Consider the following 13150-nt stretch of genomic DNA (forward strand, 5'->3'; position numbering starts at 1 on the left):
AAATGAGAAATGACATTAGCGAGCAGCCAGAAATAATTGAGGTAGCGAACTGTACATTACTAGTAAGAAGAGTGAGGTTTGTGCAGGTTACACAAAATGTACAAAATACAAGTAGAGGTATAGTACTGCAATAAAAGGTAGACTCTTAGTCACATGAGGGTTTAAATACAAAGCTATGTAAAGTGTGCTATCTAACAAGGCCAGGTCTTAGGGAATGGTCGGATAGAGAGAATGACTAGTCCAAAATGGCCGCCCAAGGGGGAGAGAGACCAATCTAAAATGGCCACCAAATAGTGAAGATAGATAGTTAGTCCTCTTTTTGTTGTTATGCTTTGAGAGCAGGGAAGTGCAGTTTCAGTTTCTGTTCAAGCAAGTCCAGTCCCTAGCTTGCTGGAGGGAGTCTTATCTCTGCTATGGAGGTCTTGTGTGGGGGAGTTAAATTGCGGAGCCTCGTGACCAAAAGAAGGTAGAGGATGGGATTTATGACTACAGTTTTATGGCTCCAGCCATTTTGAACAAAGGAAGTTTTTCAAAAATGTGTGCAAGCGAATGGGGAGAATAAATACCTTATTTGTGGGTGCTACTCAGCAAGCACGTCGATGTTGATAGTAAGGTTATCTATCACATGACTAGCCAGAGTGAAAACAACCTCAATGTGCATAGCAGGTTGCTGGATAATGATCGTGCATGGCAGAGCAGCAGGGGTGCAGCCTCTAACCGTCTCGATGGGCGTTTTTGCGTGGTTCCCGATTGCCTGTTCCCCTTAATTACAATTCCCCTGTGTTCTCACGTCCGCCTCAGCGTTCACTCATGCAAGGGCAGGGGCGACTCGGTCCTCTCCCGCGATGCACACAGTCTCAGGGTGGTGAGAGGCTCCAGGCAGGCAAGCGTCCGTTCTGACTCCGCCAATGGTCAGATGCAGCCCGGTGTCCGGAGAAGGCAGGGGCGGCTTGTTCCTTTTTCGCGCCGATTATGTTGTGGAAAAGTTCCAGCACTTCTTTGTCCACAACTATCCGCGCTGGTCCCGGTGCTGTAGCCTGTGCCCTCTGCTGCCGCCGATGGGAGGGGGTCCGTTGTTGTTGCCTCTACCCCCGGTCCCGGTGTAGCAGACAGCATCTGCTTAGACTAGGAGTAGGGGGGGGAGGGGTCCGGTGTTCGTCCTCCGAAGGCGCCGCGATTTCAATGATGTCCCCGCCGATCCCCGCCGATCGCAGCAACCGGCGCAACAACCCACGCCTCTGCCTTGGAGCCGTCGGGGGGAGGGGGGCCACTCACAGCTCCCCAGTGCCGCTGCTAGTCCTTCTGCTGCAGTGCGATCCGATCAGCAATCCCCGGTGCCGGTTGCACTCAGCCGGTTCCCGGATCCTCCGGTGGAGCCCCAGCCGCCCAGTCCCGGCCCGTTGCATTCAGCAGGTTCCCGGATCCTCCGGTGGACCAGCCGCCCAGTCCCGGCGACGCGATGGGGGAATGACCAGAGCCAGGTCGAGGGGTTTTGCAGGCACCCACCTTCGCCAACCAGCCTGATTCGTCAACCCGCTATGGCTCTGCAGTCTCCCGGCGCCCCAGCCGCCCGGTCCTGGCGACGCGATGTAGGTGTCCGAGGCGAGTGTCCAGTCGCAGGTCTTAGGGCTCCACAGGCTCCAACCTCGTCAATCCGCCGATCAGGCCAGCAATCCAGTTACTTGTAGTGTTCCAGTAACTTGTTCCAGTTACTTTTTCTGCTTCTGGTGGGTGCTGACCGGGATAAAGCCCACAACGGGATCCCAAGCACTGGGAGCTCTTCACAGGAGCTCCTACCAGGCGGCCATCTTCATAGTAGTGTATAGGGTAGTGCAGTAGTGTTTGTGGGTTTGTGCTGGGGTAGTGTATTCGGGTTTAGGGTAGTACAGTGGTGTTTGTGTAGTGTAGGGGATCATGCTGGTGGTAATGTTTTACGGTTTAGGGTAGTGCAGTGGTAATTGTGTTGTGCGGGGGTAGTGCATTAGGGTTAAGGGTAGTGCAGTGGTGTTTGTGTAATGTAGGGGTAGTATTTTAGGGTTTAGTGTAGTGCAGTGGTGTTTGGGTAGTGTAGGGGGTTGTGCTGGGGGTAGATTTAGGATTTAGGGTAGTGCAGTGTTGTCTGCGTAGTATAGGGGGTCATGCTGGGGGTAGTGTTTTAGGGTTTCAGGGAAGCGCAGTGGTGTTTGCCTACTGTAGGGGGTAGTGTTTTAGGGTTTAGGGTAGTGCAGTGGTGTTTGAGTAGTGTAGGGGTTAGTGCTTACCAGGGATTTAACTGGAAGTCTACTGCTGGTAATGAAAGTGATTGTTCAGTCCACATGTCAGAATTTTCAAATTAAATAGAAGAGGATTTGAGGTCTCTCATAAAACATCCCCTCATTTTTCTTTCCACAACACTATCCATAATTTCTATGACAAAATGAACCCCCTCTTTTTGTTCCTTTTTAAATTAAATGTTTTAAGTGGTACCAGTTTATTCCAATCAAGATGGCTTCAGGTGTGCCATAATTTTGTCATAAGTAAGACGGTTAGCGCTATAGTTGTTCTTTAGAACACTCTGGGTAGCTGCAGTAGAACACAAGGGAATCAACTGCCAGGCTGCTTCTGTTGAAATATAACAGGAAGGTATTTGAGATCTCACTTAAAACATGTCGTAATTTTTCTTTCTACAGCACTCAACCATAATTTCTATGACAAAATAAACCCCCTTATGTTGTTCCTTTTTAAATTAAATGTTTTAAGTGTTACCAGTTTATTCCAATCAATGTGGCTTCAGGTGTGCCATAATTTTGTCAATAGTAAGGCTGTTAGCGCTCTAGTTGCTCTTTAAAACACTCTGGGAAGCTGCACTAGAACACAAAGGAATCAACTGACACTCTCTGCCCTTGTTGTATGTACATGCTTTACTGAGAATGTCAGATTTCATTATCACATAACTGAGAAAGATTATGTGAATTTACAGAAAATATGCTCTCATTTTAGCTTCTGGAGCACCTTCCAAACCTCTATGGGACAAGCATTAGAAAATAGTTTTCTCTCAAACATGATTCAAGATATCCCAAGGGTTTTTCACATGGTAAAATCACCTTAGAACACACTACAATTCCTAAAATGAGTGTGGTACCATCAACAAATGATTTTATATGTATCTACAGTCTTAAAGCCTTCTATTAACTGCAATGCTTTTTAATGAGGTGCTATCATGTATATTGGTCCCAAGATTGCTGCCAACACTTTTTGGAGGAAGTGCTGACAGCCAATCAGATCTCACAATGAGCTGTGTCGTTAGGCTCCACCCAGATATATATACATTTTTACTTTAATATCTAAAAAACTACTGAACAGATTGACACCATTTAGCAAAAGGCACGAGTCTGAACTGAGGTCTACCTCTTTGCCAAATTTGGTGTAATACCGTTCAGCAGTTCGGGCTGTAGCTGCGGCTAAAGATCCCTATGGAAAATTGCATGGGGAAAACACGTTTTGGGACCCCCTTTTTTCTCGGCCCCCGCTTGACGAATCACCCCGAGACTTTCAGGGTAGGAGCGGAGCAGACCTGACCATTAGTTTTGAAAATTTTGCAAAGATTTGTCAACCGGCGCCAAAGTTATTCTAAATAGAATGTTGCGGATTTCCTATGGGAAATAGGTCGTAGGTCCTAACTATATCTACCTACTGGTGCCCGCATTAGGTAATATATATATATATATCAAACCAAGAATCCGGTACATTACCGGTCCCACTCACGAGTGGGTCGGAGTAGGGCTCCCGGTCACCCACTATTTTCACCACAATCCTCCATTCAATCGAACAGACGTCTCCGACACTCGAAAGTTGCTGTGCACGTAATATTTTAATCAGCAGGAAAACAACGCGTTTCGCAATGTAGCTTGGTCACGTTTACAACTTCCAACCAAACGTGTCCTTTTACTCTTTCCCAAAACATGAAAATAGAAAATGGACTATCACCCAAGTGTGTCGGTACTGGTTGTGGCAGACATCTTGAATGAGTCAAAAAATACAATATCTCATGGCAACAGTTATAATTCGAATGTAAATTAAATTGATGACATTAGGCCCACCAGTTTTTACTTATTTCAGTCGATATATATCTCTGTAATATGCCATCATATATTCCATTCTGATGTCAATTATAACACATTATTTTCGTATTGTTTTCTTTAGACGGTTGAATTTTAGATGTTTAGTTAATGCCACTACATCGTTCATCATCCGAAATATTCAGTTCATTCAACCCCATAGTTGCGTGCTACAGCGAATGTTCCACATTCAGCCCAAGTGGGCATTCATTTCTGTTTTGCAAGGTATGCAACCCAATGCGATATCTGTACAAGTTTGGAAAATTTCATTTTCTTGCACAAGTCCAAGCCCAAGTGGGCATAAACTAATACAGGCTACGGTAATTCTACCATACTCAGCCCAAGTGGGCAATGATTTCACTTATTGCTCATAGTTTGCAAACCAATAGTAATTTCTTGTCAATGTTTGTCACCATATCTTGGAAAAAGCCAGTATTTCGGGGAACTGGTATAGATAGATAGATAGATAGATAGATAGATAGATAGATAGATAGATAGATAGATAGATAGATAGATAGATAGATAGATAGATAGATAGATAGATAGATAGATAGATAGATAGATAGATTATATACACCTGACCAGAGGCCAGGCCAGCGGCCAACCCCTGCTGCACATTGCCAAAGGCCATACTTAACAATTGTTTGGGCACCCGGGGAGGTTGTGCAATCGTTGGAAGTTTGGCAGAATGGCCTGGCCAGGCACAAGGCCCTGCCCTTGCATCTGAAGATTATGCACAATGGGAGTCTGGTAGCTTGCTGTGTTTGGAAGCAGAGTCTGGTTGGAGGGTACCACCCATGGCCAATTATCCCCTGGGCATGACCAATGGCGGTGAGCAGTGGGACGGGAGGAGTTGGTTTCAGGTTGCCTCATAGGCTTGAGAGTATGATCGATTCATATTTTAAAAGAAGACACAAACCCACTGGAAAAAAACAAAGGTTTAAATAATCTTATAGTTAGGTGATGAAATGAGAGAACAACTAATGTTTAGAAACCAAACAACTATTAAAAATTCACAAGTTACAGTTCAGCGAACTAATCAAACTTGCGCCCCTGTCACGCAGTGCTTTTGACCTTACCTACTACATCACTCATTACATGCTAAATGTCATCCTTGATGACATTTCAAATTACATCATTGATGATAATATACAGTCACTGTAAAAATGTCTGATAAGGTTTGTTAACTTGAGGCAACTAAACAAGCTAAAACATGTGTCCAATTTTCTGTCAAGAATCAAGTGATAATAGATTTAAACTCTGAACACATGCTGGGCACATAGCATATATGTGATGTCACCCACACTTGGTGAATGCTGCCTTCTTTTTACTGGTGTTCACACACTTCACAAACAAAATGCCACCACAGAGTTTAATTGAGGCATCCCCTTTTTAGGTCTCGCCTAGCGTTGCAGCGCATGCGCTGCACGCTTTGCGAGATATGCTGTATTAGGGTATTTTTTAGAAGTGGTGTGGAAGCCCCGCCCATGTTTTTCATTGGCTGGTGTCATCATCCATGGTACATGCTGGCTTTCGATTTATAATGAGGCTTCTTAGTTCCTCCTTGTTACCACCCTGTCCCTTTTGTGACCGCCCATCAGGACTGGATTGTTTACTTACGGCATTACACTGAGTCGGTAAGCAGTATATTTTTTCACAACGGCAACAGCTTTTTTTTTGTTTGTTGCAGTTAACATGAAATGCGATGCTCTGGGAATCTGTGTTGAAAAGCTGTTGCTGATAATCTATCTCTGCTTAAGGATGGCTTGTTTTCATTTGCAGGGTGAATGTGGGCGACTTCGTTTTCTCTGAGAGGAGGAGGCAGGCGAGGTTTGTCGCACATGGAGGAGATATTGGTCTCATTTTTCGTATATTGATCAAACATTGATGGCATGGGAATTTTATTGACGCAACCGAGAGGATACGTAAATGTAGCGGAATCCTTTACCTCCCGCACAGGCCTGCCCCAAGCCCCGAGCTCTATCTTCTAGCAACAGGTGGGCAGGTACAAGGGTGCCCCCCCTGAGGTGTAGGACAGGCAGAAGGAAGGCAGCAGCAGATCAAAGCCCCCCTCAAGCTGTCGCCTCCTCTTTTGTGGTGCACACGACCTTCTCAGAAATGGCCTAGCATCCCTAAGAGCCAACTGCTGTAGTCCTCCCCCTCCCCACACACCTTTCATCTCCTTCAAAAGGATCCTGTGCCCCCCTTCCCGCTTCCAGGAGCATGCACAGTCTGAGGCTGCAGGCTGAGTCTGCAGAAGGCGCAGTTAGACAGGACAGGCATCAATTTCTAATGGTTTTATGGTGGGCGGAGAAGTGAGGTCCAGGGTTGGAGAACAACAGGAAGCGATTCAAAGATACTTCCTTCCTGCTCGACAATTAGGGGGGAAGGTTGCACCAAAGGACTAAGCCTCACGAAAGCTCTCCGAGCAATCTGCCTTTTAATGCAATTCACAGCACCTGGGATCCTTCCATCTCGTGAATGACCCACTTATCTACCTCACTAATGTACTCACTCCTCACTGACTTAATCTCGCCCATTGTGTTCTTAAAAAAACCCCATATCCATAACATGGCCTCTAGACCGCAGACCACCCTCAAGGCGCATGGGCAAGCACCCTCCCTCATCACAACACTTAAACTCCAGCAGAGCCTACTTTGACAAAAGAATACAGAAACCGAAAGAAAATTGGAAAAAAAATTCACTCACCGACCCCTCATCGTCCCACAAATCATTTGTATTTCTGACCAACATTATCACCTGCAAGCTGCAGTGCACGATCAAATTATAGCAGAAATGATATTGCCTAGCTGAAGAAAAGTTAATTGTGTTGGTGTGTGTTTTAAAGACAGGAGGTGGGCCACTGAGGGTAGGTTGGGGGATCACCCTGTAATGGGTGAGCACCATCCCTAGGGAGAGGAGGGGGCGAATGCGTCCTTTGAAGGAAGGCACTAGAAGGGGCCTGAAAGAGTAAGTGGGCATGTCCAGGTGAGGCCCAATGGCAAAACCTCATAGGATTTGGCGTTCAAAGGTGGTGGGGACCTGATCACCAATCCGTGGTCAACACATCTACTGTATCCCTTCCCCACATAAAAGCTGCAATTGTGTGGCACTAGTCGTATTAAGATCTGTTCACTATAAAGATACTACTGACCCACGCCACAATAGTTAGACGTAAAATGGGCATAGTTTAATGGGTAAGGGCAAGAAGCCAGGGGGTACTTTGGGAGGGGTATATGCTGTGCTCTCTCCCATGACCTTTCCTTTGCAGCCTACTGGCACCATATTGTCACAAGCAGACACCAGTGGAATATATGGGGACACCTGGAACTAGAGTTAGCACTTTTCATCGTACAAATCTGGAGCCCATAAAGTGCTATCTGATGAACAGAAGTTCACAACTAAAGCTAATCAGTAAATACAATTAAATAACGCACAGATATCACCAATAACATCTTCACCTGTTTATAGTGGCCCTCTCACAGAAGGGGTTGTTAAATTATATACTTTTCCCAGGAAGTTGTATAAACATAGCCTTGAATTTTAATGTGAAGAAACATAATTACAATATGTTTGTTGCATTACTAACAAGCATTTGCAATGCAATAGGCCTCACGTTTACACGAGTTTAAGCTGTTGGCATTGTAAATAACAATGCCTTTAATTTATGTTTTAAAAGCCAAAATAAAAGGCATTGTTATTTGCAATGTCAATAGCTTAAACTCGCATGAATGCAAGACCTATTGCATTGCAAATGCTTGTTAAACTTTGAATACTCTCCAAAAAGGAGTTTGTACACTATACATCTTTACAAGATCACATCTTAAACGCTTCATATGATCTGCAATTGTAAGACAAGAGGTTGACTGACAGGTATGCATTTGCTGCTAATAAAAGACCTTCACTTATGCCTTATGGACAACCATCTGTAGATAGCAAAATGACATACAACCCTAGAGCCATGTTTACAAATCCACTATGAGTTAGTCCGCCTCTTGAAGGGCCACCCCTCGATTCTACATTATTCAACAATCAGCAGTGCATCTAAATGTTCAGTAAAGTTCTGGAAATAAAAATCTATGCCTTATTAACTTCCGTGTTACACAACATTTGGCTGTAGCACAGTATTACAAATATTTAACATGGGCATGTGCCCAAAACCCCACAGGTAGTAAGTCTATTGTCAACAGATGCGTTTGCTTCTCTGACAGATATTTGAACATGCTTTGGCTTTAAGCCTCACCTACTTTAAAACATGCCTCTGTAACTCACTTCAGGTCCGGTGTGCTCAGCGTTACTTTGCTTAACATTGAGTACTGCTTGCATCCAAAACTTTGCTGGTTTCTGAATGTGCACCATATAACTTTCAACATGCAGAATCGCACTTGCCTCCACAGCTTAAGCTATTTCCATTCTATGCACACGCACAAATACACATTAACTCCATAGTGTATATGACTATAGGCTTTTCACTAACAACTTTCTTTTTTAAAATGATTTATGGGTTTATGGAGTAATGTGAAGAGCAGTATTAATAATGGTGTCCTCTGAGATTTAATCAATAAAAAGCAGTGCATTATAGGGGAGCAAGTTTAAATTAGTTCACTAAACTATAAGTAGCGTATTTCAGCCTTTTTGGGTTTTTACCGTTAGGTCTTATTTCAAAATGAACTATAATGTTACTTTAACATTTACATTTTCTTTTTTCATTGTATATACATCCATGCGAGCCTTCCAGTGGAAGTTGTCCTCAAAAGTTCCATTTAAAATTTAAATTACAGCAACTAAGTTTACCTCATATATGTTTTAATGAGACCTCTGCTACAAAAATGAGTGTATTTAAGCTTGACATGATATATTAATTTTCCCTTGATGGGAAATCATTAAGTACACACATTTGAACATAACCAAGCATTCGTATAACATCCTAATTGGTTTTTAAGCTTGTGTGGTCAATCAAGTGATACTACTCCCATCCTCTTTTCCAGAAGAAGAATTTGAGATATCTTGTTAGGAGTACGCAGAAGGATAGGCGCAAATCATTATGGTGCTTACATACTGTATCTATAACTAGGAGTTCAAGCCTCAGGGAGATTAACTTCACGTAAAAGAATTGATCATCCACAACTCATTCATTCGGTACAGAGAATGGTCGTGTCTAATATATCAGCTAGGACAATATCAGAGTGTACCTAGATTATATTTAAAATTGAAACAAAGATTTTTTTTATTTGTTTATCAAAAAAATTGAAACAAAGAAGGAAATGTAAGCAAATACAATATGGATAGGAACGCTTCAGCAATACATGCACTATGTGGCACATGAACATATGTGGTGTCTAGCATCTGGCATAGTTTAGCACTGTCACAGTTTACTTAACCCATTACAGCAGATAAGCCTTACTTTGCACATATCTGATATTCTCTGTCCCGTTCATGTTTGCTCTCGTTTTAAATTGTTATCGACATCACTAGGATAAAAGGCTGTAATATCTATACGGGCATATAAATCTTACACCATGAGGTTACCCAGACTTTGGAATCCCGTATGTAAGTTACACGATAAATTACCTATGCTACTAACATCCAACAAAGTAGTAATTACTAATCGATCTCAGAACAGTGAGAGCCTCATTGGCTCCCACGGTTTATGAACTCGAGACATGCTAAGTACTCAGATGTGTGCAGCCCATGAATTCGTGAACTGTATTCTCTCTCCCCCCACAACAGAGTAGGTATAATGTTCCTATCCATACAATTCTTGGGGGAGAGTCCCAAAATCTTGCCTTCAAAAACGGTTTCAAAAAAGCAATCCTTTAATCGCGGAAAAACGAGATTATCTGAAAAGGTGATCACTTACCATAATTGTAGTTTCTTGCCAGGTAGGTTGTTAGCGAAGGTTTTGTCTTTTTACATCTGCACCGATCTAAACAGGAAATGAAAAAGAAAAGAGGCAGTCAGACTTTCTCTTGAGGTCAGCATGTGCAGGTGTGAGCAGCACACGCATGGACGCTGCAATGCAGCAAGCATATGGTTTGCGGTTTACCAGGGTTTGCGCTCTTGCAGTCACTGTCGTGGGGTCCTTCCTGGACCATCAGTTCATCGGTGAAATTCGAAACCTTGGCATCTAAAACACAAACCAGCAACTCGTCAATATTTTTAAAAAGGATTTAAATAAATTGAAATCAAAAGGGAAACTGCATGAAAACTAATTACAACCGCCCCTGAAGCAATTTTGTTGAACTCATTTCTTTGGAATAATTTAAGTGCATTAAAATATTAATATGTCCCACAGTGTAGTGCTACTGATACTTTCACGTATGGAAAATGCCGTGGTATCTCATTAAAGTGAAGCCCATCAGAGACTGGAGTCGTTCGTCGTCCAGGCTGAATTCAGCAGTTTCTGCAGTATATCTTACATTGACTGCTGTCTCTTTGTGCCCTTGAGTAACAAGCTAGAGTTAGGGTGACCAGATCTGACCCCCTCTAAAACTCGGACATGAACCAAAATTACAGAAATCTGCCGGGACAGCCGGTGGAAAACCGGGACTGTCCGGGCAAATCCGGGATGTCTGGTCACCCTAGCTAGAGTGTATTAAGAAACGGAATGATTCAGAAGTGGAGCTTACCTGCTGTGGCACAAAACGATTTTTACAAGTATTGATGCTTCATTTTAGAACTAATGTCTGGCTGGAAAATACAAACTTTTGCTGTGGATGAAAATGTGGCAGAAATATGCATGTTGGAGCTTCTCAAACATCTATTGCTCGATTTATCATCGGAAAAAGCCATTTTTTTGGCCATCTCTTTACATTTACCTCCCTCACTTGAATGAACTCGTGTGAGATTTTCGAAATGGCAAAAAAAAATCGGTACACCCTTGGGTTCTTTAGAAATTTTGATCTTTTGTATTTAGACTTTGAGGAGTAACTTTGATCTTCTAGGGAAATCATTTTGCGTTGAAATATTACAACTTTGAAGTGCACTCCTTAGACATATCATGACTTCCCCAGAAACAATTCGTATTCTCCTGACTGCCGTTAATTATAAAGACTATTTCACTTGTACAGAGCGCCATCACATGCCCCATCACACCTACTGATGAACACTCTTTGCATTCACTTACCTTCCGGGAGGTCGGTCACTATGGCTTCCGGTGATATGCACACACCCCGGTCATACACCGGTAGATCATCACAAGCCAAGCTCTCGGGCCACACGTGGTTGTATCTTTTCATGAGGGGCTCACAGCCATCCCTTGCCCTCTGGCACAAGGATTTACAGGGCTTGATGGGGTCGTGCAGGAACTCCAGGGTGCAGATGGGTGAATACATGGCACAGAGGAAGAAACCGAGCACCGGGCTGCAGTTGATGTTCACCAGCTCTTCGTACTGCTCGATAGCCAGGATGGCATTCTCCTGCGTGCTGTGATGCAGGTGGTTGGGCATGCGGGTGATGTTCCAGGGCATGTTCCTGCACATCGGGATCCGAATGGCTTCGCAAGCAGCCGCGTGCACTCCCAGGTCAAACCTGATCCACAGGACAACTGTGGCGAATGCTGTCAGCATCTTGGAAACGCTCAGCCGGCTCAAACCTCCCAGATCTGCTCAGTTCCAAAAACAAAAACAACAAAGCTGCAGGTGGGAACCCTGTTGCTTATTCTAGAAGTGTGGATTGTTGCTGTTTGATGCTGCGAACTGTCACTCAGTCTGAAAGACGACAAGCAGACCAAGAGGACGCCTCGCCCTTGTGCTCACACAAGGAACTTTTTTGTTGCTCAGTCTTTTAGGAGTGATCTGATTGCAGACAGCCATGGAAACTGCAGGAAGACTTTTATACCAGAGCCAAAAGTGACGTGGGGTCAATCCATTTCTTCGGGGGATGCATCATTCACCTTTTTTTCCCTTCTCAGCCAGGGTGACATCATCTCTATTGGTTTTAATCCCATGTCGACATCACTAAATTTCTCACCAGCTCCCATCCCGAAGTTCAGACGTTCTTTTTGATGTCTGCAATAAAAAAGAGAAATGGCTCTCCCACTCAATTTCGATTTTGCAGCTCGTGCGAATGAAAAAAAAAAGAAACAGAAAAATGTTAGTAATGCACAAACTGCAAAGGCAGTCTTTCTTGTGCTGTAGCCTGCCTTTTTTTCCACTTTCACCTCTCACGTATGCTGGATTTCCAAAAGTGTCAGAACATAAACTTTTCCAGTCTTTTATCCTGTTTTTCTTTCCCTCGCCGGAAGGGGGCTAAGACTTCCTTCTAATTTGTCCAAGATGTATTTATGCAGTTTCCCTTTTTTGAGGCATACGAACAAATCTAGCATCGAAAACGTTCCTTAGGCAACTGATAGATTGTGTGTTATTTTAGCAGCAACCGGGGTTCCTCTCCAGGGTGCAATTAAAGATCGCACAAGACAGACTTTAAAGAAAGTTGCTTGCAGAGGACCTGCTGTATTAATGCCTGATTTTCTGCTGAAAGAGAGTACATGGGGCAATTCTAGTGTAATAATAATAACCTCATCCCTATATGAATGAATCAATTACTGTGGGAAACAAAAGAAGCACACAGACACGAGAATACGATTGCAGTGCTTGTCCTTTACCCAGTGTCTGCACTGGAGTTTCAATTAACTCTGTTAGATGTCGTGAATGTGGATTGACGGGTGCAGCCCATCTTCCCCTTCAGCACTTCAATCAATTAAGATTGGTTTTACTGATAGGATTTTAATCATTCATTCCCAGCGTCGATTATTTGGCCTGGCGTGAAGTCACTGAAGGGTCAATGAGATTGTTTTCTTGGTAAGTCTTTTCAAATGAGCACAATCTTCGCCTTTCTGTGTGGGTGCATTTCCGGTCGCTCGCAGACAGCTCATGACACCAGGAGACGTAAGCTGAAGCCCACCTTCACGGTAAACGCCATTGATATTAATTGGAAATTCGAGGGCTGCCCTAGTCACTGACGCAAGGAGAAGTGCACCCGCATTCTTGTTCCCTTGAAGAGCAATACGTTTAGTGGAGCCTTCAGTTTAAATATGAGGTAGAGAAAATATA

The 13150-nt window shown here is 43.7% G+C and overlaps 1 protein-coding gene across 1 annotated transcript in view; it reads right to left on the reverse strand.

Annotated features, from left to right (window-relative positions):
* SFRP4 (secreted frizzled related protein 4) overlaps window positions 1–12264 on the reverse strand; it is a 130896-nt gene extending 118632 nt beyond the window's left edge. Inside the window, exons 1-3 of the mRNA XM_086964841.1 lie at window positions 11224–12264; window positions 10144–10224; window positions 9958–10023 (exon numbers count right to left, since the gene is read on the reverse strand). Coding sequence (XP_086820967.1) covers window positions 9958–10023; window positions 10144–10224; window positions 11224–11665 — 589 coding nt within the window. The 5' untranslated portion in view covers window positions 11666–12264. The remainder of the gene's footprint in view (window positions 1–9957; window positions 10024–10143; window positions 10225–11223) is intronic.
* Between the last annotated feature and the right edge of the window lie 886 nt (window positions 12265–13150).

The sequence above is a fragment of the Lissotriton vulgaris genome, chromosome 4_1 (assembly GCF_964263255.1).
Source record: "Lissotriton vulgaris chromosome 4_1, aLisVul1.2, whole genome shotgun sequence".
NCBI lineage: Eukaryota > Metazoa > Chordata > Amphibia > Caudata > Salamandridae > Lissotriton > Lissotriton vulgaris.